Raw genomic sequence first — 23,204 nt, forward strand, 5'->3', positions numbered from 1 at the left:
CAGGATAGTCCAACTACAAGATTCCAAGTGTTCCCCAAGGGTAAAATTAGGAGAATAGCTGCATAAATTAATGTTTATAAAGAGATTTATAATTATACACAATGTTCACCCTCTAACTTCAAAGAGCAATCCTCAAACAAATAGAACAAGGCAAGAGAAATCTCCAGAATATAAGCCCTGTTTGATAGCCTCTCTGCAGAAGTGTGCAATATACAATCACTGCACTGGAGTATTAAAATTGAGAATCACTTCACTAATGGTTCAATTAACAATTATTAAGCAACTACTCTAGGCCTTGTTAAAGAATAATGGAACAGACCCCACCCTTAGGGAACAATATAGATCAATGTATCAACAGACATAAGTATATCTAATTAGTTGTGAGATTGGGATATGTATAATCAAAATCTTTGTAAGTTTGTCAAAACTAACAAATTACTTTTCTTGTGCAAATATTAAATAAAAAAGTCAATGACTAGGTTATAGCTTTTTTCCCCCATTTTTTCAGCTACTAACTAAAGTCCATTTGTATCTTAATGAAACCACACTGTTTTATACTTACATTTTTCTTAGCTCAAGAAATTGCACCAATATTAATTAGATATTTTTAGGATAATTTATAGAATTTCTCACATCAAGGATTTCAAAACTCAGTCTAATACTATATCTCATTTCACTGAATTCAGCTTTTTGGAAAAGTAATTTAATTACTTTATTCTGTTTTCCCTTATTCAATGTTTATTGTTCCTAACTGAATTCCAATCCCTCCCCTCAAAACCAATCAAATAGTCTACAATTAGATATAAAGCATCTAGAAACAGTTGTCAGGCACTATGCCATCAAGTCTGGTAACCAAAAATCCAAAATTTTAATCATTTACAACATAAAGAAAGCTGTGGCAGAAGGTTGATAGAAACTGACCTGCTTTTGTATAAATATCTGTCTAAATGCTATTGTTCTTCAACACAGGGTTTTTACTCACTCTAATTGGTTCAGTTCTTAAAAAAAGTGGGTTTCAGACAATATACAAATACTATACCAACCCTATCAGTTACATAAGACACAACTAACCTTTTTCTCTGCTTGAAGTTGGTCACATCTTTCTTTTTCATGGTTAAGTTCTTTTTCCATTCTTTCAACTTGTTCTCGAAGCTGTGTGGTTTCTTTTTCCAGAACGGTAAATAACTTTAACAGTTCTTCTTTTTCTTTCATGGTTTTCTCAATTTTCAACTGTAAAACAAAAAACTCAAATTGTTGTTTTTCTTTTTAATAATCCTAAAATGCATTACAAATTGATTTCTATTTCAAAAAAATAGTAAAGACATTCACAGAAAGAATCTTAAATACTACTTCATATCAATTAGCCTTGTGTAAACATTCAGGTAGAAAAGTTCATGAATCATAAATTTAAGAAGAAAAAAATTACAACGACAAAATTAATAAATTTTATTATGAAGTTTCCTACTAATCACTTTTCAAATCAGTACTAAAACTAAGACATAAAACTTCATAAGTGAGTTAACTCTGGGCTTTTATCTTGAATAACGATTAAGAAGAAAATGTATACCTCTTCTGAAAGCAAACTATGGGAAATCAATGAATCCATTAAGAACTTCCTAGTGTTATATAAGGCCTTCACCTATGGGATTACTACTAAAAGTTTTGGTTCTTTAAATACGGTACTAAGGAATAAATTTTGATACATAATGCCCTTTATGTGGCTAAACTAAAACAAACTTGATAAACACAAATTTTAGAACTAAAATGCAGACTGTAACATTGTATTATTATGGAAACACTAATCATTACTCAGTTCAAGAAAATCTAAACTTCAATATTCTAAAAAATTACTAAATTAAGGGACCTAAAATGGTTACTATTTTTCTTACAGTCAGACATGATTGATTCTAATATTGTACATTCAGAGGAAGACTTCACAAAGGAGGCATCATATACATTTAGCTAAAATAAAATGTATTCCCAACGTAGACCCCCCACAAGTCAGTTTTCCAGGGTCATGAAATCAAACTGATTAAACTCTAAAATGGCCTTTATGAAAGTTGAATGGCTAAAAGTTTTTAGAATGACCCTTCTACCTCATTCATCACAACAAATGAAAATGACACGAGTAAAGGCCCTCAAAAGAGAAAACTTTATTCACTGAACTTCTTTCGTAACTTGCTTTTTAAAAAATGATTTTTGGCTTTAAACTTTCTCACAGCTTAAAAATAAGATATATATCTTGACATAGTGCAAAAGAAACATGATAAAAGAACCACTTTTTCCCAGTGATTCATTTAATTGGCACAAAAATTCAAATTAGATAAAAATATATAACGCTCAGTGGTTGGAGTGTTGGCCTGTGGACCAGAGAGTGCCCTGGGTTCAGTTCCCGCTAGGGGCATATACCAAAAAAAATATACACCCGTCAAATTTCTGCCCCCAATTTTGCATGAAATCTTTCAAGCATATAGCAGTTAAAATTTTACAATGAACACCCATACATCCATCACCTAAATTCACTAATATTTTGCCATGTTTACTTTATCTTCCTTTATATTCTATACTTAAGTTTATTTATATAATTTTGGAGGGAGATGGGGACTAAACTATTTGAAGCGAAATTGCAGACACGTCACCTCTAAGTACTCAGAGCAAGCATCTCCTAATAAGAACAGTTTTCTATTCAACCACTATCATTATAAAAGCTAAGAAAATAATTTTATAAGATCCAATGGATAGTCTAGTTAAGTATCAGCCACTATCCCCAAAACCTCAATTTTTTAAAACTCTAGAATCCAGTCAAAACCCACACAATGAAGGATGTTTCATTTTCATTTTAATGTCAACAGTATCTAGGGTACTGTTGACATTAAAAGTGATTTCTCACATCTGTACTATTTTTGTGCATTAAAGATTTTGATGAATGTGGAAATTTAAAAGACTTGTGCAAAATTTGGTCATAATGTAAAAACATGTTATCTCAGAAATAGTTCCCTAAGAGACAGCAATTTACATTTCTTCATAAAGTAGGAAGAAGCTAAATAAATTGTACGGTGTCCAATTTACTTAGAAAAAGTACACAAGAGAGATGTAGATGCCAAAATGCCTGTTCTTCTGTTGGCAGCCCTGTGAAATCAGGGTGGTCCAACAAGTATTCAAAAAGCTGCAATATAAACTAACTGCATTCTTAAGAGCTAGGCTTGTTTCGGCATCTTTGACTAGCATTCAAATACCAGGCTAAAAACCTTGATCATCAGGCAGTTGTCAACACAAAATGTTTTAGTCACTCTATAAAAGTTACATTTCTTTATTTAAGATAAGAGAAGAATTTCTGGAAGGGAGAAGAGAAGATAATGAAAGAATTCACAAAAAATGATTGGTTTCTTCAAGCCTTCTTAGTTTGGCAGTTTTATTAAAATAAGGTATTTTATCTATAACCTGTCTTTTTTCTCTTATCTTGGTTATTAAGTTAAGTAAGATGAAAATCAAAGGCATAAAATATTTATATATAAAAAATATCATCTGCCTATAAGGAAAAAGCAATGACCTGTTATAGACTAAATGTGAATATAAAGTAACCAAAAATGCATGCTAGACCAATTAGAGAAGCTGTTTTTCACAGAAACACAAATGTAACATTCTAGTACTTAGGTGAAGATATTGAGAAATATCTTGAAATAAGAATGTTCTATTTTCTTCTTCAATAACTACTAAAAATTAAGACATAAGGCATTTATTAAACCATATGCATAGTACATTACTATTAGAGTTAATACAATGGTTCCAAATATTTAATTAAAAAAATAGTAAGAAGCTTTTCACCTTCCTTTTTTAATTATAGTTAATCCAAGCTTATTCATTTGATTAGAAGACAAAGGGCAAAAAAAATCATTCTAAAAATATTCCACCTAAACTTAAGGAGACTGGGAATGCTTCCCTGATTCACTGCCACACTTGAGATAAAGCATGTTCATGGTACAGTAAAATAAAGTTCACATCTAATGACATTTATTGCTTTATACCACTTTCCCTCCAGCTTCACCCTCCAAATCTGTATTATTCCACAATTAATGGATTAGGCCACCACCAAAGAACATAGGTTAGGGCGAGGGAATATTAGGAAAGCTTTAGGTTTAAATTCTCTCATTACTTATTTATTGCACATCTAGTATGCACAAAATACTGATAGGGACTGGGGACAGTCCCTACCACAGTGAAATCAATAATATAATTGTGACAGAAAGACGTTTAAAGTATTTTAAAAATACGCTGTTTATAATTTTAGTTAAGAAACATTTGCTTTATAGGTTATATATTTGCATAACCTGAAAATCCTTAAGATGCCAATTAACCTGTGCTCTTACATGCTCTGTTCTTAAAACTATGAACCACTAACTCACTGTTGGTACCAACCTCAAGAAGGCCAGCTTTTGTGGTCACCACCAACATGTCAGAATTTCCTTCATCTTCCATAGTAAGCAACTCTTCAATTGGAGAAGAAGCTCGAAACTGGAAAGGTGTACTTGCTCCACGAATTTCACCCTTATGGGTAACATAACAGAACTGATAAAACTCTCCATCGTCATTTGGAAGATAATATCCTAAGAGGAAGTTAACAAACAAAAAATTATTAAACTTCCTACTATAAAATGTTATTTTGACTTAATTTAACAGTATTTGCTATCTCTTCATTCCTCACCTTATTTTAGGCTTTTAGGTTATGTCTTTCCCCCCATATTTCATAAATTATCAAAACTAGACTCTCCTTCCCTTAACATGCCCAAATTTTTCTTATTTTAGGACTAAGCTTATATTCCCAGAATATCCTTCCCCCAAATCTTCTAAGAGCAAAACTAAATCATCTGGGGGAGTATCAAACATGTAGTTTTCAATGAGAGGGAGGCTGGAAGAGAAGCAAAGAACCAGCAAGAAAATCTAGGATTATTAGGGGTAGAATGCCATTTAAAGAAATCTTCCCTCAATTCATTACATGTAAAAGGGAGATATTTAAAAAAGGATTATGCTATACATATAAACTGTGTAACAGCAGAAAAGAGGATGACGTCCACTGTTCCACAGAACAAAAATAAGCTTTGTTACTACACAGATTTATTCTAGAATTCCAGCTCCACCACTAATTATTAGTTACTTAACCTTCCTGAGCCCCTGAGTTTCTCTGCTATAAAATAGACACAAAGCTACCTATCTCAGAGTTCCAAAGTATCTATAGATAATGTATTTAAACCATTTGCCCACTATCTGACAAATAATGCATGTTCGATGTTCCTTCTTTCAACCCAATTGTTTACACCTTCTCTTTTAAATTTTTCTGGATCATCCTAGTTCAAAATTAATTTTCCTCCTCTCTAAAGCTCCCATATTTTTTTACATTAAAAAATCAAAAAACCTTCACAGTATGCTTTTTATTACTATTCATTATACACATACTTTATATCCTATATCAAAACCTCAGAAATATTGTAGGGAGATATATAACATAAAAATCCTGGAATCCCCCAGAATGACTTGTAAAAAGGAACCATTATTGTGAAATGAACATACAAAAATGAATATATTCACCTTATCTTAGATATCTACCAGAAATCTGTAATCACTATGCCTATCATTCTTTCATATCTTAAAAGTTTCAGTCTCATTATTATGGTATCTACTTCACTTGATTTCATTCTTTAAAATAAAATAGCTGGTCTTTCTCTTAAAAACAGGATGAAGGGACAAATACAAGGTAAGTCTAGAACATCATCTGGTGCTTGAAAGTAAAAAAGAAGCCCTATAAAAAGAAGTGGGGAAGGAAGGAGATGTCAAAAAATAAAGGAGTCCACCTGACGGAGTTTCCTGTGACCAAAGAAAGCTAGAAAAATTTGAGCAACAAAAATATGATACTAGACTTTATTCCATAGAATAAATATCCATGAGTCCATGGGGAAGGGAAGTTTTCTTAACATAATTCCAACTAATGAATATGCGAGAAACAAGAATAGAAATGCATGATTAGGCAAATACAACAACAACAATTGTTGTAAGCAAGATTCAGTGATGGATACTAAAATGAGTGGGTAAAAGCTTGAGGAGAAACAAGATATTTCCTTAGTCTCAAAGTAGCTCCCCCATAATAGTCAACAATTAACAAAGGAAAAACTACTAACTCTAAAGTGGAAACACCCAGCCAACACCTTAATCAAGTGATCAAAGTTAGGATCACCAGTAATAAGATATATGGACATAGTACTCCTTAATACACTCAGAAGGGTACAACATTAGTTCTATGGCATTCTTCCTAAAAATGTATAACCTCAATGCAATCATGACAAAGCATAAGACAAACCCAAAATAAGAAACATGCTACCAAAACAAAAAAAAAAAACAAACCAAGAAACACTGAATAGTACTATCCCAAATGTAAAGGTCATAAAAGACAAGGACAATATGAGGAACTATCATAGACTGGAAAAGACTAAGAAGATATGACAACTAAATACAATGTGGCATTTTGGATTGAATTCAGGAACAGAAAAAACTAGGAACACTTATGAAATTTGAATAAGGTTTGTACTTTAGTCAAAAGTATTCTCCCAATGTTAAATTCCTGGTTTTTAGAATAAATGTACTATGGTTATGCAAGATGTTAAAATTAAAAGAAGCTGGGTGAAGAGTATGGAAAATTCTATGTACTATTTTGGTAGCTTTACATCTAAAATTTCAAAATATAAAGTTTTTAAAAGAGTAGGAGACACATCTAGCAAGACTTTTTAAAGTTTTTAAAAACCCCACCCCCCTAACATCTACTACTAAATCTATTAATCCATGACTCAGTAACTTTGCAAATGTCCTCTAGACTTAAAGTTTAAATAGAAAACAAAAATAGATTCTGACTAATCACATCTGGTATTATGATAATAGAAAGTCTACAAACTAGATATTCAAGGTTTGATTTAAAAAACGCTCACAGCCCTGGCCGGTTTGGCTCAGTGGTTAGAGCATCGGCCTGCGGTCCTGAGAGACCCAGGTTCGGTTCCCGCTAAAGGCGGTACCTCGGTTGCAGTTTGTCCCAGCCCTGGTCGGTTGTGCGGGTGGCAGCCACTCGATGTGTTCCTTTCACGTCGATGTTTCTCTCTCTCTCTCTCTCTGTTCCTCTCTCTCCCTCCCACTCTACCTGAACAAAAAATGGAAAAATGTCCTCGGGTGAGGATAAAAAAAAAAATTAAAAAAATAAAATAAAAAACGCTCACAAAAATAACACTAAGAAATATGGTTCAAATACCATTTGAGATATAAGATGTAGTTATTCAGAGTTACAATTTAAAACTATCTAGAAAAAGCTCGTGTAGATTAATAACATTGAAAATGGAATAGAAAAATTCAAAAACCAATCTGAGTCAAAATTATAGCCTGTGACATTAGCTTTCAGCCAAATGATAATAAACAAATAAGGGTCTCTTTAAGAAAACAATTACATTTATGTATTTTGTTAGTTGTTCTGAGTTGTGCATTTCAAGATTCTCATTACTCATCCATAAAATGAACAAACTGATTTAGATTGTGCTTAAAATCCGTGTTAGTGCTACTATTTGATGGATATGTTTTTCATGATTCTATCCTGCCTTTTTTATATAACAAGTTCTAGGCAGAAAGAAGCTTTTATTTCTGAACTTCAGAGTAAAAATTAACATGTTGAATTTTCAAAATCTTGTAAAACTTACTGCACTTATGCTTAGCTCCCATGAAAATGCTTTTAAAGTATAAACAGATATAAACTGAATGCTTTTCTCCATTTTATAAAACTGTTTTTAAACTTTTTGCTAAGTCACTGACAAAAAAATTCATTACTGAATATAACATATTCTGTAAACTAACTTCACTACAAGGTTAATCTCATTAAAAATGACTAGAAATTCCTCTGGCCAGTTTGGCTTAGCGGTGGAGCGTCGGCCTGCGGTCTGGAGAGACCCGGGTTCGGTTCCTGCTAAGGGTATGTACCTCGGTTGCAGTTTGTCCCCGGCCCTGGTTGGGTTGTGTGGGTGGCAACCACTCGATGTGTCCCTTTCATGTCGATGTTTCTCTCTCACCCTCTCTCCCTCCCACTCTATCTGAACAAAATGTCAAAAAATGTCCTCAGGTGAGGACTAAAACAATAATAAAATAAACCCAAAACTTTTAATAACAAGTATCATAATGACAAATTCAGTTCCAATATACACATTTGAATTTGACTATCTTTAAAAAAGACTGTGAATCAAAAGGTAAACTACACGTATAATCTATAGTATTTCTTAACCCATAAAACAAACAAGAACTGCCCAGCCAGTGTGGCTCAGTAGTTCAGCGTCGAACGCATGTACCTAGAGGTCACCAGTTCAATTCCTGGTCAGGGCATATGCCCAGGTTGTGGGCCCAATCCCCAGTGTGGGGCATGCAGGAGGCGGCCAATTGATGTTCTCTCTCATCAATGTTTCTCTCCCCTCCCCTTCCTCTTTCTCTAAAATCAATAAAGAAAAAAGGAAAAAAAGTTTTTTAAATCACAACCTAAATCTTTGCCTATATTACAGTACAAAATTCACTCTCTGAATATTTGTTTCTTGACATAGTACATAAGAACATGTTTTTATATATGCAAGCTTCATATGATCACATTGCCAGTTGATGTTCACAACAAACACATACAGTATAAAAACCTCAAAATAAAAAGTTTAAAAAACATAAACTACCAAAATCCCAAACAATGACAATACTGAATGCTTGCAAAGATGTAGAAAAAGAACTTACATTCATTGCTGGTGGGAATGCAAATGGTACAGCCACTTTGGAAAACAATTTAATGGTTTCTTGTAAAACTAAACATACTATTATCATATGATCCAGCAGTCACATTCCTTGGTATTTACCCAAATGAGTTGAAAATGTACATCCACTCAAAAACCTGTGCATGAATGCTTAAAGCCATTTTATACAAAACTGTCAAAACTTGGAAACAACCAAGATGTGCTTTAATAGAGGAATGAATGAAAAACTGTTATATTCACACAATGGAATACTGTTGGTTTCCTTTGCAATTGTATGTATTTTATGTGTATAAAAATACTATACTGAGACAGAGTCCATTAGCTTCCCTAGACCAAAAAGAATCTATAGCATAAACAAAACTGAGACTTTGCTTTAATACAACCCCAAATCAGTACAGTGATAATACAAAATCACTCTGCAACAAATTCTGTGATAGATTTCTGAATTTTTTTTTTTCAATCCTTACCCGAGGATCCTTTTCTCCATTTATCTTCAAAAACAGTGTGTGTGTTGGGGGGAAGAAGGAGACACACAGGCATTGATGTGAGAGAGAGACATAGATTGGTTGCCTCCCACATGACTCTGACCAGGGCCAGGGACCGAACCGCAACCGAGGTACCTGCCTTTGAATGGAATTGAACCTGCGACTCTTTGGTCTGTAGGCCAACACTCCAATCACTGAGCCAATAGGCCTGGGCAATAAGAGCATTTAAAAAAATCTGTACATAATGCCAATCTAAGACAAGAATGAATTTTATATTACTCATATCCATTTTATAGGCAATTTTTCCCTAGAGAATTAATATATCTACTCTATAAACCCTGTTAATCATCTTTGTGGTTTTCATGCAGAATACAAGGGTGGGCAAATGTAGGTTACAGTTGGTCATATGGAAAATAATATATAAATAATGCAAGAATAAACTGTTTTGGGTACTCACAACTGTAAACCTACTTTTGCGCACCCCTGTATTTTTCTCACCTCTAATTTGTTATATTATTCTAATATTAATAACAGCATTGTTTTCTCCTTTGGGGGAAAAAAACATCAAAAGTAAAGAGCTGAAATCAATTATCTTCAATACAAGTTCACAAGCAAAAAAATATTTGCAATGTTTACATAAAATATCATGTGACCTACAGTAGATATTTATATCTTTATGACTTTTGCTAAACAAAGATTGTAATTAAACTGTGGTATGCTGAATATGCCTAAGTAGATAATTACAACAGGTACAACATTTTTAATGGCAATAAAATACCTAATTTCATCAGGTTCTGAAGTTTTCCATTCTTACCTTGAAATGCTAATACACAATTGACGGTTGATCCTTCTACATAATGTTCAGGCATTGGGGACCATAAAAATGTGTAGTAATCACGGGCAGTACTCCATCCAACCTAAAGGAAAAAAAAAAAAAAGGGAGATTATTATTAAGTAGTTTAATATTAGAGTGGTATCTTATAGCATATTGTTTTTTTACTGCGTCCTAAAGTTAAGACATGGATTAATATGTTTACAAATCATAGTATTTTAACAAGCATGTCAAATTTTATTATTTTTTTATTAAGCTATAACCTAATGCTATAAAAATCTATATAAATCAAACGGTAGAGTTTCTACTATGTATTAAAATGCAATCTGATATCCAATTTCTTACGGAAAATCTTAGTATCAAATATAAAACTTATGTTTTGCTTAAAATTTGAATTCACTAAAACAAGTTTTTAAAACTTTGTCTTATGCCTCAAAAAATCCCCTAACTTCACTAATCTTTCACCTTTACCAAGTCTTGCTTGCAGCCAATTGGTAAATTTTGTAAAAAGGCCTTTATTACCAAGATGTTTATATATACAAATAGACAACCTATGTCTCACGTATCTCTAAAATATATTTTCAACTTAAAACATGTATACATTACATATCTGTCTTTTTTTTCCAGATGGGATGTACTGTGTTAAATATGGATTAGAGATGTTTAAAACAGGTACTAGGTATCTATATTCTTATTTCTGATTGACATAGGATTAGAGATTACAGACTACTGAAGCTAGAAGAATTTTAACAATTTTTAGTCTCTAAAGAAGTGTTTTCAAACAGTAGGAAGTGGTAACACCAATTTAATGGTTCATGACATTAATTTTTTAATTATATAGAATTAGAAAAGTATCAGAGTGCATGATAGCTAAGCACTGCTTCATGAAAATCTGTTTCAGATGTATTTGCAGGGAATTTTGCTAGGTCCAACCACAAAATTTATTTCTGTGTCAAGGTATAAAATGTGTGACACTATAGTTTTCATCTCTTTACAGATGAGAAGTTTGAGGAATCTCTGATGTAAGTGACTTACGTCACGTCACCTATCTAAGGCTTGAGTTTTCCCTTTTAGAACTGTTAGAAGGCCTGGCCAGCGTGGCTCAGTGGTTGAGCGTTGACCCATGCACCAAGAGGTCGCCGGTTCGATTCCTGGTCAGGGGCACATGCCCAGGTTGTGGGCCCAATCCCCAGTGGGAGCATCCAGGAGGCGGCCAATCAATGTTCTCTCTCATCAAAGTTTCTCTCTCTCCCTCCCTCTCCCATCCTCTCTAAAATCAATCAAGGGAAAAAGAAAGAACTGTTAGAAGATTAAATTAGATGAATATAAAAGCAGTTATTTAGCAGAGTGCCTGACCCATGGTGAGCACTCCTTAAGTGGTAATTTTTGTAAGCACAGTGTATATTAGTGATGAAGAGCATAGGAAGATCGATCAGATTGCCAGAAAAGATCTCTTGCTGGCTATATGACCTCACATAAGTTATTTCTGTTCCCTCCTCTTTGAAATGGAAATAATGGTAACTATCTCAAAGAGTTTTGTGTGTATTAAATAAGATAATCCCTGTAAAGCATTTACCATAGTACCTAGCACATCAATGATCATTACATGTTATCATTAGTTTAATTCCCAAAGACACACAGACTTTTAGGGACAGTGAACTAACTCTACAATGTTATGTCCCTCATTTCATATCCCCCAATGCTTCTACCATCTCCTGAAAAAGAGCCCATCTGACGTTTCTCCCCACAACAGATTCATCTAGTACAAATCATAGCTTGCATTCTTTGGCCCTGTCCATACACTAATCTTAAAAGAAATACTATCTATAGCCATATCTGTCTTGAAAGAAAAATCTCCCTACATGAACAGGCTCTACCTGAACAAGACAATAAGAGGGCTGAGTATGCCATTTATCTGTGATGGCAGACATACAAAACTGGTATCACAATTATAGATTTCTGATTGAAGTGGCACTGGGAATAGCAGTAAAAGATACAGTTTGCTGAATGTTTGTTTTGAAGCAAATATACTGTCCTCATCTTACAAATTAAGAAACTAGTAAAAGGCCAGCTAATGGCCAAGAATTGAACCTACAGTTTAAGTTCTACACCACCAGGACACCACTCAGTCTTCTGGTAAAATATAAAATATTCCCACACTTATCTCCTTCCTCCAACACTGAGTCAAGCACAGTCAACAAAAGACAGCTAGCTATCTTTCATGAGAAGAAAAATAAAAATGGAGAAAATAAGATCTCTTCCAATTATCAGAAAAATACATATAAGAAAAGAGATGTGTTGAATGGTTTGGTCTGTACTGTGTTTTCTCTAACTGAATCACATTAGTTCAAGCTGTTCCTTATTGGTTGACAATGGTAATTTATACATATTGTCTTCCTTTATTGCGTAAGTCTGGGCAACTCTCTTCAAGAGAGTGGTCAACCATGCTAAGAGATGTCCCATGCATCCCATGTTGAACCCAGAGGAGGTGGGGCATGACCCAACCCAATCTGAGTATAAATATCAGGAATATGCTTCAAACTCCTTCTGAGGAAGAAAAAGTAAACACAGTTCTTAGGTCACTTTGGGAGGGGTATGTCAGGCGAATATTCAGAAATAAACATAAAAGTCTCTCAATCTGGAAAGATAGAGTATAGGCTCCTTTAGGATTTGTATGTCTTATCTCTAAACTCCAATATGAAAGTACAGTAGAACAGACCACAGTGGGGAAAACACAGAAGATGGACAGCAGGAAATTATGTAGGAGCATATGGTAAGAATAATAAATCTAATCAGAAGAATCAATAAACCACAAAGTGGCCAAGTCACAGGTTGTTTCCCTTTTATTTTCCTGGTCACCTGGCTAGAACTTACGTTAGATTTCTGGACTACAAGGGAATTAGATTTCTTGAAATGCAAGGGAATTTGCCTTTTAGTCCATTAGCAACAAACGTAAAGCAGTGGTTAGAGCACTGGCCCATGGACAGAAGGGTCGTGGGTTTGATTCCCAGTCAAGGACACCTAGGTGGGTTGCAGGTTCGATCCCCCGCCCCAGTTGGGGTTGTGTGGGAGACAATTAATAGATGTTGTCTCTCTTAAATCACTGTCACTGTCTCTGTCTTTATTTCTCTTCCTCCCTCCCTCCCTCCCTTCCACTCTATCTAAAAATCAATGAAAAAAATATCCTCAGGTGAGGATTAACAACAACAAAAATTATTACATTTACAGTTAATAACGGCAATTTTAAAAACATTGAAAAATGGCAGGGAGAATATGACTACATTTAGAACAATGGAACAAACAGTTAAAGTTACCTATGACTGTCAGTATATTTTGCTTCTAGGAACTACACTTGAATCCAGTTATAAGAGGGTGTATCTATGGTAAGGAAGGAACCAAAACAATGGATGTTTCATATACTTTAGTTTGGGAAATTACAATAGTACTGGCATCGTTCTTCTGTTACTAATGCAATAGTGAAATAAGACCAAAATAGGAAATTAAATAAGGGTGAGTGACATGGAAAGAAAAAAAACAACCGCCCTGGCCGGTTTGGCTCAGTGGTTGGAGAGTCGGCCTGTGGACCAGAGAGTCCCAGGTTTGGATACCACTAAGGGCACATACCAAAAAAAAACAAAAAACAACCACCTGTAAATACAGTGATACCTCGGTTCTCGAACATAATTCGTTCCAGGAGGACGGTCGAGAACCGAATTGTTCGAGAACCGAAGCAATGAAACCCAATAGGAAAGCGTGACTCCACAAAGCGTGACTCTCTCTCTGCACTCACACTGATGACACAAGCAAGGCGCACTGGGCCGAATGAACGCCATTCGGCTCAACTCGGCTCATCTCGGAAGTTCGAGTTCCAAATATTTGTTCGGATTCCGAGACAAAAGTTTCTCGAATCTCCTGGTCGAATACCGATTTGGTCGAAAACCGAGGTATCACTGTATGATTAACGTTTTAGAAAAACATATTGAATCCGAAGTATTGATTATAAAGAAAATTCTAAGAGGGAATGTAAAGATCAGAAAGATATCAAGGTTATCTAATAAAAATAAAGACATTAATAAATTCTAGCGAAACCTAGAGAAAGACAACATTAGAGTGAAGAGAGCACACAAAGAGCACTTTCAGAGAGAGACAAGAGACATGGAGACCCAGGGGGCACTGATTTGGGGGAAGGAGTAAAGGGAGACAGACACAGGACTTGAGTAGGAAAGGCACTGAAAATATACTTGCTGGATATATATGGACAAATATAAAACCTACAAAGTAGTATATAAAATGAGCCTATGAATTTTTTAAATCTAGAAAAATATACACCAAACTTAACTACAGCTATTTCTGGGGAAGGTGGAGTACAACGGGTAGAGGCACTCACCTTCTTTTTTATATATTGTAGTTTTCAAAAATCATATTATTGAAAGAATAAAGGTCCTTTCTTTTTAAAAGAAAAATACACCAGAAATGCCACATATAGACAGGGAGGATGCAATGCTGATTCTTAGACAGAAATATCATTAAGGGCATAAATGTACCACCATGAGATAAAATGTTACAGAGCTATATTAAGAAAGTGGTTGTAAGCAAAAATTTCAGGACATAAAAATGGTCATGCAGTACTATTCCAACTGCTTTCAAGATATGTGCATTAGAAAAAAAGACTGAAAATCTTCTTCCTTTAATTAAAAAAGATTGGAAGGCACCCTGGCCAGTTTGGCTCAGTGGTTGGAGCATCGGACCGAGGACCAAAGAGTCGCAGGTTCAATTCCGGTCAGGGGCACGTACCTAGGTTGCGGTTTGGTCCCTGAAGTCCCCGGCCCTGGTAGGGGTCGTGCAGGAGGCAGCCAGTTGATGTGTCTTTCTCAAGTCTATCTCTGTCTCTCTCTGTCTCTCCCCCCCTCTCGCTCCCTCCCTCTTACTCCCACTCTATCTGAAGATAAATGGAAAAATATCCTCAGATGAGGATAAAAATAAATGAATAAATAAAACCACGTAATGCCAAAAACAAGCCAAAAAAAAAAAAAAAAAAAGGCAATTCCACTTTCAGGAACTTACTCTATGAAATAAGTGGGCAAACAAAGATACAGAGACCTTTATTAAGCACTGTTTAATGATAAACATTTAGAAATTTTTCCAATAAATCCCACAGTGCATCACTATCATGTGTGTATACTTTATTATACACAATGTATGTACAAAATTTAATTTATGTAGCTATATGCCAATGTTAATAATGCTTATTGTTACGTAATAGCATTAAAACATGATTTATTACCTTGAGTCTTCCCGTATATTCTGAAATTTTTACTACATGCTTGAACTTTCTACTGCGTTTTAAAGTATTATCCAGCCAAAAAAGATGGAAAGGGTCTTCTACACAATTTTATTCACTTTATCGCTTAGAAAAAAGTTAGTCCTTGGAGTGCACAAGGTTGAGAGATAATAGTTTAGCATTACGAAAGCAAAACAAAATAAATAAGCAGCAGGCAATGACAAGAAATGTGGCTGTACATCAAGTTATGTAAAGGAGCCCTACATGGCACAGTAAGTTATTTGGTCTTGGCATTATTCTGTAGAATGAAGGTAAGAGTTTCAAACAAGAGAAAGATATGTTCAGCTTTTCATCTTATAGTTTATATTAGAGCAGTTTGAAGAGCAGTTAGGGGTGCAAGAATAAGAGCAGGAGAAACAGGTGATCCATTGTCATAATCTTGGAAAGAGAAAAATAAGGAGGGCATGAACAGGGGTAGTGGTATTGAAAATGCAGAAATACATACACAAAGTAAACAGAATTGTTATTTGGCTGTATTTAAAGAAAAATTCATAAGCTTTTGGTTTAGGCAATAGGCCATTAACTAAAGATGAAAACATAAGTAGTCCAAAGGAAAAAGGTAAAGATTCATCTTCTTGAAACAATTTATCACACATCAGCCTACATACCCTACATTTGCAAATACTTCCCACTGCCAGTGAGAAAAAAGTCTACAAACTGTTTAGCCTTCATAGGCAGAATGTGGCTTAATTCCAACCCTTATCTCATCCCACCTCCCTAAATCAAGCTTGTGTTCTAGTTACAGTGACTCCTTCTCATGAATATTCTTATCTGAGCCTTTACTTATACCATTTTCCTGTCAAGAATGCCCTTCCCTCAATCTCATTACCCAGCTCTATTGTTCTCATTTTTTTCAGGTAAGAAATGGAGAAAATAAATAAACAAAACAAAGATTCTGGAAAAATTTTCACAAGTCCTTAGGTGAAACCGAACCTTTTGATCACAGAGAGAAAAGCCTGAATTAAAGTTCCCAACATTTGCTGAACACTAGTCCACTGTTAAATACAAAATGTTTACATTTACAAATGTAAATGTTTTACATTTGACATTCACAAAAATGACCCTTAATGTAGAGTGAAGATAGAGCTAGTATGAGCTACTGATCAATCTGCTTAAAAGAAAATAGAGTACCAAGATGAAAGAAATATGCAGAAAGTTTTTCTTACCTTGAATATACCAACCCAATCTTTTGGATGTGGATGAATATATGGAGTTAGGGTGTAATGACATTCCAGGTGTGCATTAGGAAGATAACTCTTGGCCACATTTTGAAAGATGACATGGGCAAAATTGGAAGTCTGTGGGACTTCTTGAAAGGATGTCATTGTGAAATCTGAAACAAGTAAATCATACAAGTTGAATGATACACAACTAAGAAAAACTTTAATCTTCAGAAAATGTATCATTAAATGCAAATTACATGGCTATTTACATAATTTTTGTGAAGACATAAACTTTTTAATACTAGAACTCCTCCTTAAAAATGTGATTCAGTATAAAAGCAAGCAAAGACAAATTAGAAATAAAAAATTTCCAATATGGTTCAGAAAGTTACATGGGGGTTAAAAAGCTTTTAAATCAAAATAAAAAAACAAACCAACTCTCCTGAAAAACCTAGCCCTTTACTTCTTTTGCAACCAAGAGCTTCTATGTTGGACCCTTGAAATTCATTATTTTCCTCCCTAATCTGACCCATCACATCTTTCTCCTAGGTTGTTGGCTCCTAAAACAAAAGCTAACCTCTTAGTGCCTGCACTTCTCACTAATGTTTGTGATCCCCTAGACCAGTGTTTCCCAACCCTGGCTATACTCATTAGGGGTCTTTGAAAATAAAACAACAACAACAAAAATAAATAAAAAATAAACCAAATAAATAAAACAAAATACAATGACAATGACTTTCTGGAAGTGGGACTTGGATGTGTGCGTGTGTGTATGCATTTTTCTTTTAGTACCTTCCGAAGTAATCTTAATCCTGTACGTGGTCAGGACAAAGAACCACTACTTAGACTCTGACCCAATTCAACAATCTGTCTCCACTACCATCTCTCACTCATTTCCATAGACGCGTAGACTCCCAGCCTATCTTCTCGAGCTTCTAGTACATGCTTCTTCAAAACTCTCAAACCATGTAAAATCTCAGCTGGTCTACTACAACAGCTCAGCCTAATTGTTCCTCTCTACCTATACCACTTCTACCTTTCATTCAGGGTTCAATGAGCCTATCTTGACTTCCAGTATTCCTTTTCCCCCCATTAATATAGCTACTGATTTAAAATAAATGTATAGATTCTTTACATGAAATACATATTGTAGAAATCTATCATGGATTCAGTAAATGCTCACTGGCTTAGTGAATACCAAACACTGGGTAGAAGATGAATTGTTAAAGTAGACTATAAAAATCTATAAGATCTAAATGTTTTTTTGTGCTCTACTTTTGAGAAAACAAATACAACTGAAGATTTACTTCAAAAAGCAATTTACACAGTGTGTCAGACTCAGTACAATCATTGATTCTACAATACACATAAGAAACTAGGGCACTAACCCAATAGCACTTGTTTCCTGAGTCATCAAAACAGGACTATGTGTAATAATGAAGAAAACTGGAGCAAGATTTTTTGCTAACCAAATTAGTCTAATTTACTTCACAAATCAATTAAGTTTCTACATGAAAAGAACAGTAGTAAGACTCTACTCATATTTTAATAATTAAGTCTTTATTGCTAGGAAGAGCTAAGACCAGATGTTTTTACAGTTGTTCCTTTTGCTGACCTATTTGAAATACTAAGGCAAAGTTTTATCGTTTTGAAATAACAAGCACTTTAGAAAATATCCACTTTACGTGTCCTCTTTGCTTCTGTTATGGTCAAAGTACTGCTTTATTAAAACAACATATTAGATATCCCATAAAGAGACTGTTGATCGTGAACCTGGAAGCCACTGCCAGAATTCGGAGCTAAAGAGAGCGCATTCAGTAGCAATCCTCCCTACCTCCACATTTAAAAAGACTATTATCAGCAACCAATTTCACAGAAACACTTAACTGTCAATATTCCCCAGCTGGTAACCCAAAACCTCCGGGAAAATAATAAAAAAAAAAAAAGTGGCACTTATAAACACTGGAACTCCGTCTAAAATAACTAAAAGAGTTCTATTACTTTGTCTCTTTGAATTGTCTGAGCTAATCTGGGCTCCAAGGGATGTCATGATGCTAAGGAAGTCACTAATGATAATCTCTTTTTAAGTCAGCTGCTTCATAAAGAAGTTCCAAAGAAACACATTCAGATTCCGGTTCTGAAAAAAATGTTCACTACTGATAAGATACCAATAACAAAAACTATAGCTGAATCAACTGTACCAACTTCTAATAGATACAACTAGATTAACTGAGGCAAGTGAAATCAGTAATATTTTCCTATGAAGAGTGAATATTTATGTTTCTCTGATGAAGATATACAGTAAGCCTAGATTAGAATGACTTTCCCATATTTTTAATTAAAAGCGGTTTAGAAACAAAACTTTTTTTCTTAAGACCTAACATTTCCTAAAGTAAACTAAATCAACAAAACTGTAATTATGTTATAAAAAAAGGCAGTGGAGTTTAAACTTTTGTTTAACCTCACAATCGTGACTTAAAAATTCATAGTCCAACCTTACACTTTTACTTCACTGAAAAAATTTTAAGGTATAAAATATCATGAAGGTATACATATATGTATTTATATCTGTGTGTAGATATACTTATAATACATGAAGAGGGACTCAAAAAGTACTCACCATACAGTTAAGTCTTTACTCATGAGATGTTTGAAAAAAGGACTTTAAACTAAATTGAATTTTAACCAGTATATATAAATGTATTATTTTCAATGCTTTAAATAAACATATTAACATCAAATTGCATTTTAAACCCTCCCCCCAAAATTCAAGTTTTTAATACAAAACCCTAACACAGACTTTAAATATATTCACAATGCCTATAAATCTGAAGAGTAAAACAATCTATGATCATCTTTTTAATAGCCTTTATTAACCCCTCTCCAACACTCCAATCTTCAATGTGATTAGAACAATAGAAATTTTACAAGTCATTCCACTCTTGTTACTACCTTACTTTTCAAAATTAAATTCCAGTATCTTCTCATCATACAAAAGTTAACTAGGTACAACATGTATCAACCCATTTTAAATAGTAAAATGAATTTTCTAATTCCCATACAGTTTTTCTGTTTCACTCTTCGCACAGATATGAACGGGAGTGAAATGATAGGCAGGCTTATAAAAATGTTGAAATTCAATGAAATACCAATGTAGCAAGATAATTCACAGGTAAACTAATATACTACGCATGCTCATACACATACAGACACACACACCACCCAGTGGAAAAGTAATGTGCAAAGTCACTGCATCACCTTGTGGTAGTGTTTGGGAAGTGTAGCTTCATTAACAAATTGCATCTCAGTTGGAGAGGAAACAAAGCCACTATATACAGGGGGAAGTGGAAGCAGCTTTACCATACCAAATGTTTCTTCCCATTCTCGAAAGCACATCTCGGGAAACATGGGTAAGTTAAGACGTAAACCAAGGCCAAGTAAAAATTTTCAGGAACTAAAGGACCAGACACATTTGGCTGGGAAACAAAGTCTGAAATGCATATACCCTAAAGTTCTAACATCTCCAGAATTCCTTTATGTGTGCTATGTTGTAAACTTTATACTATAAGGACTCTGGTGTAAAAGCAAATTTTGTTACTTTAGGGATTCATCAATATTTAAGAAAAGGGATAAATAATATGCAGTGGGCATTCAGTCAACTAAAATAAATTTGGGAGAAAGGGAGCACGTCCATGTTATCTTTACTTCTTCCTCTTGGAGCTCTTTCAAGCCCTAAACAGATCTTAGTAATTTTTCCAATGGCTCCTTACACTCATTTTACTTGACTAGCCCAAAAAAGTGTTTCAGTCAAATAAGATAGAAAATAGACCATACTAAAAACTTCTATGCATTAAACATACAAAATCAAATTAAGCTTTTTAATTTAAATAAATATTTTACATAATTTGCCAGTTCAACAATCAGAATTCAAGAAGAAATAAGGTAACTTTGTTGTGTGATAATATGATTATGGTGATTTTTTTCTTCCAAGTTCCTGCCAGTTAAACACACTAAGCTAATTTGAAGTGAAATATCCTGATGTCTTAGATTTGATTTTAAAACTCAAGAGGAAAAAAATGTGTTAGAAGGGATTAATAAAACAAAACTAGCAAGACAGTGTTTCTTTACCTTGTTCTCCTCCTGTGTATGTTTGAAAATTTCCATAATAAAAGTAATACCAGAGCAAATAAAAACTAGTGAAAATACATTGCATGTAATAGTTGACAAACTTAGCAAAAGTTTTTTTTTAATATTCAGTTAAAAATATATGAACTTTTATTATCTCCAAACTTCAGTTACAGAGGACACACAAATAGCTGAAGGATAAAATATGTCTGACATCCTAATAGATTACAACTATCCCTACCATAATTCAAAACAAAGAATAGCAGCTGGTTTACACACCAGAAAACCATTATTAGCAAAATTTCTGGGAGGCAGAAGCCACCAATCTGATAATTTGCACTCTTACAGGGATCTATCTCCAGAACTCTTTACAGGTGAGTCCTCTGCTCAGGTGTCATTCGCATCACTTTTTACTTTTTAGGTTTTAAAATTTCATTTCTAAAAAGCTATGACCTTGGTCCATATATATTACAGGAGAGAAAATTTTTTCTTCTATGAAGGGTTTATTTGGGGCAAAATAAACTTTAAAAAGTCAGATGTTCGCACAGCCAAAATTTTACTTAATAGTATCCAAAATGCAAAAGAATACAATCCAATAAACTGCACCTGAGATAATCCCCCTCCCAAAGCAGTACAGAGAAGCATCGTTAGGATCTTTCATAATTATTTAACATCATTAAAAAGACTGAAATTTAAATTCCAAAATACTGTTATTTTGTTAAGGAAACGGTATTTACTGGTTAATACTACACAAATGGCTGCGGCCATAAATGTAAACACAAGTGTGCAATTTAGAATGTGATAACTAAAAAACAAAAACTACAATCATATGTTCTTTGAAGCTGCAAACAAACAAAAACTCTAGTAAGAAGTCGTCTCTAACGTAATCAAGTTCCTTCAAGAAATCAAGTCCCCCCTTGCTCAGAACAGAACGAAGGCCTGGCTGAGCTCAGCCCTTCTCTACACCCGAATAGCACTTTGAGGGCAATTAACTCAGCTTTAGATTAACTGGTCAATCAAATAATCTCTTTAAATGCTTCTGGAATTGAGCCCCAAAATTATAATTAGTAATTGTTTGTGCACGGTTTGTAGAAATTTTGCCAAGACCGGAATGCAGAGTTTAAAAAATTAAGATTGATTTTCCCATCTAAATCCCTTACTTGTAATTCATAACTACTGTGTGAAACCTAAAACCTAACATACGTAGAAAGTCAAATGCCAGTGTTTTCAAACAAGATTATGAATAAGGTAGTATGTTGATCAACACACACCACACCCCGCCCCCCTTCCCCGCAGCAATGATTTTCCAAAGCAAGGAACGCCTCGTCGGGACTTGTCAACACACTGCGGCCTTGCGGGGTGTCAAGCGGAGGGAAAGGAGAGTTGTGAAATCATGAAAAGTTGCCTAATCGAAGAAAGATGTGACTCTCCCCGGAAGATGTTAAGCGCCCCGGGAACGCTGTGCGTAGGAGCCATTTACCGGAGAGAAAAGCGCTGTCCGGTCCCAGGGGCAGCAGCGCTAACCCCGCCCGCGGCCCCTCGCGTCGGCGGCGCAGGGAGCCCCGCCTCCTCCTCCCCGGCCACTCAAACCAAAACACTTGGGTTTCACTCCGCACTAGCAGACGCCAGCGTCCTTCCCGGACTCGACCTAGGTGTTCGCCCAGACTCACCTACGTCGGCAGCACCCCCTCTGCCCTCAAACCCCCCACCCGAGAGTTGAGCCTCGGGCAAGCAAGTTTCTTCTCTGGGGATCTCGTGCGTCACTCGCCCCTGCCGAAGAGCCCGGGTCCCACACGCCTCCCCCAAGTCGCGGAGGCCTAGCTCGGTGTGGGGCGGCCCCCGTCGCCTTGTCCGACCCCACTGCGACCCGAACGCGCCCGCACCAGCCACAGTCGCAGCCCGGGAGGAAAGGCTGTCCTCGACACCCAAAGCGCAATCACTTGGCTGCGTCGTCACCACGGAGACCATTCCTGCGACCAGCCAGGCCCCTGGATTCCAGGAGCTGAGGGGCGTCTCCCGAGCCCCCAAAGAGCTCCAGCTGGGGCCCGCCCCGTACAGGGCACCAGGACGGGCAGGGGGAGCGCTTACCCGGCGAGGGGCTCCTGGACAAAGGGAGAGTCTCACTGAGCTTTCCGAGGCTGAGCCGCCATCAACTGCCGAACCTCTTCCGCCACCACAGGCTGCCTCCAGCGACCGGCCCCACCTCCCCTGCCCGAAGCCGGCGTCACGTCACTTCCGCCCAGGGGCTCGCCCCTTCCGCCGCCGCGGGTTGGGAGGGGGTGGCCCCTCCGCTGGAACGTCGCCTCCCGCCCGGGTTTCCCCACCCGTGCTCCTGGGGCGGCCCCCGGTGAACCCTAACCGGCAGAGCCGGCCTCTTCCTGGGCTGGGGACTCCTCCTCTTTCTTTGGCCTCGTTTTCGCTCTGAAACGAAGTCGTTTGCATTTGCATTTTTTT

At 35.8% G+C, this 23,204-nt stretch overlaps 1 protein-coding gene across 3 annotated transcripts in view; it reads right to left on the reverse strand.

Moving 5' to 3' along the window:
• The window catches only part of TAX1BP1 (Tax1 binding protein 1), a 65,967-nt gene extending 42,984 nt beyond the window's left edge, over positions 1 to 22,983 (reverse strand). For all 3 annotated transcript variants that reach the window (XM_036247074.1, XM_036247073.1, XM_036247072.1), the window contains exons 1-5: positions 22,839 to 22,983; positions 16,629 to 16,795; positions 10,104 to 10,206; positions 4,417 to 4,604; positions 1,072 to 1,230 (exon numbers count right to left, since the gene is read on the reverse strand). In XM_036247074.1, coding sequence (XP_036102967.1) covers positions 1,072 to 1,230; positions 4,417 to 4,604; positions 10,104 to 10,206; positions 16,629 to 16,787 — 609 coding nt within the window. In that variant the 5' untranslated portion in view covers positions 16,788 to 16,795; positions 22,839 to 22,983. The remainder of the gene's footprint in view (positions 1 to 1,071; positions 1,231 to 4,416; positions 4,605 to 10,103; positions 10,207 to 16,628; positions 16,796 to 22,838) is intronic.
• Positions 22,984 to 23,204: the final 221 nt, after the last annotated feature.

The sequence above is a fragment of the Molossus molossus genome, unplaced genomic scaffold (genome assembly GCF_014108415.1).
Source record: "Molossus molossus isolate mMolMol1 unplaced genomic scaffold, mMolMol1.p scaffold_m16_p_7, whole genome shotgun sequence".
Lineage (NCBI taxonomy): Eukaryota > Metazoa > Chordata > Mammalia > Chiroptera > Molossidae > Molossus > Molossus molossus.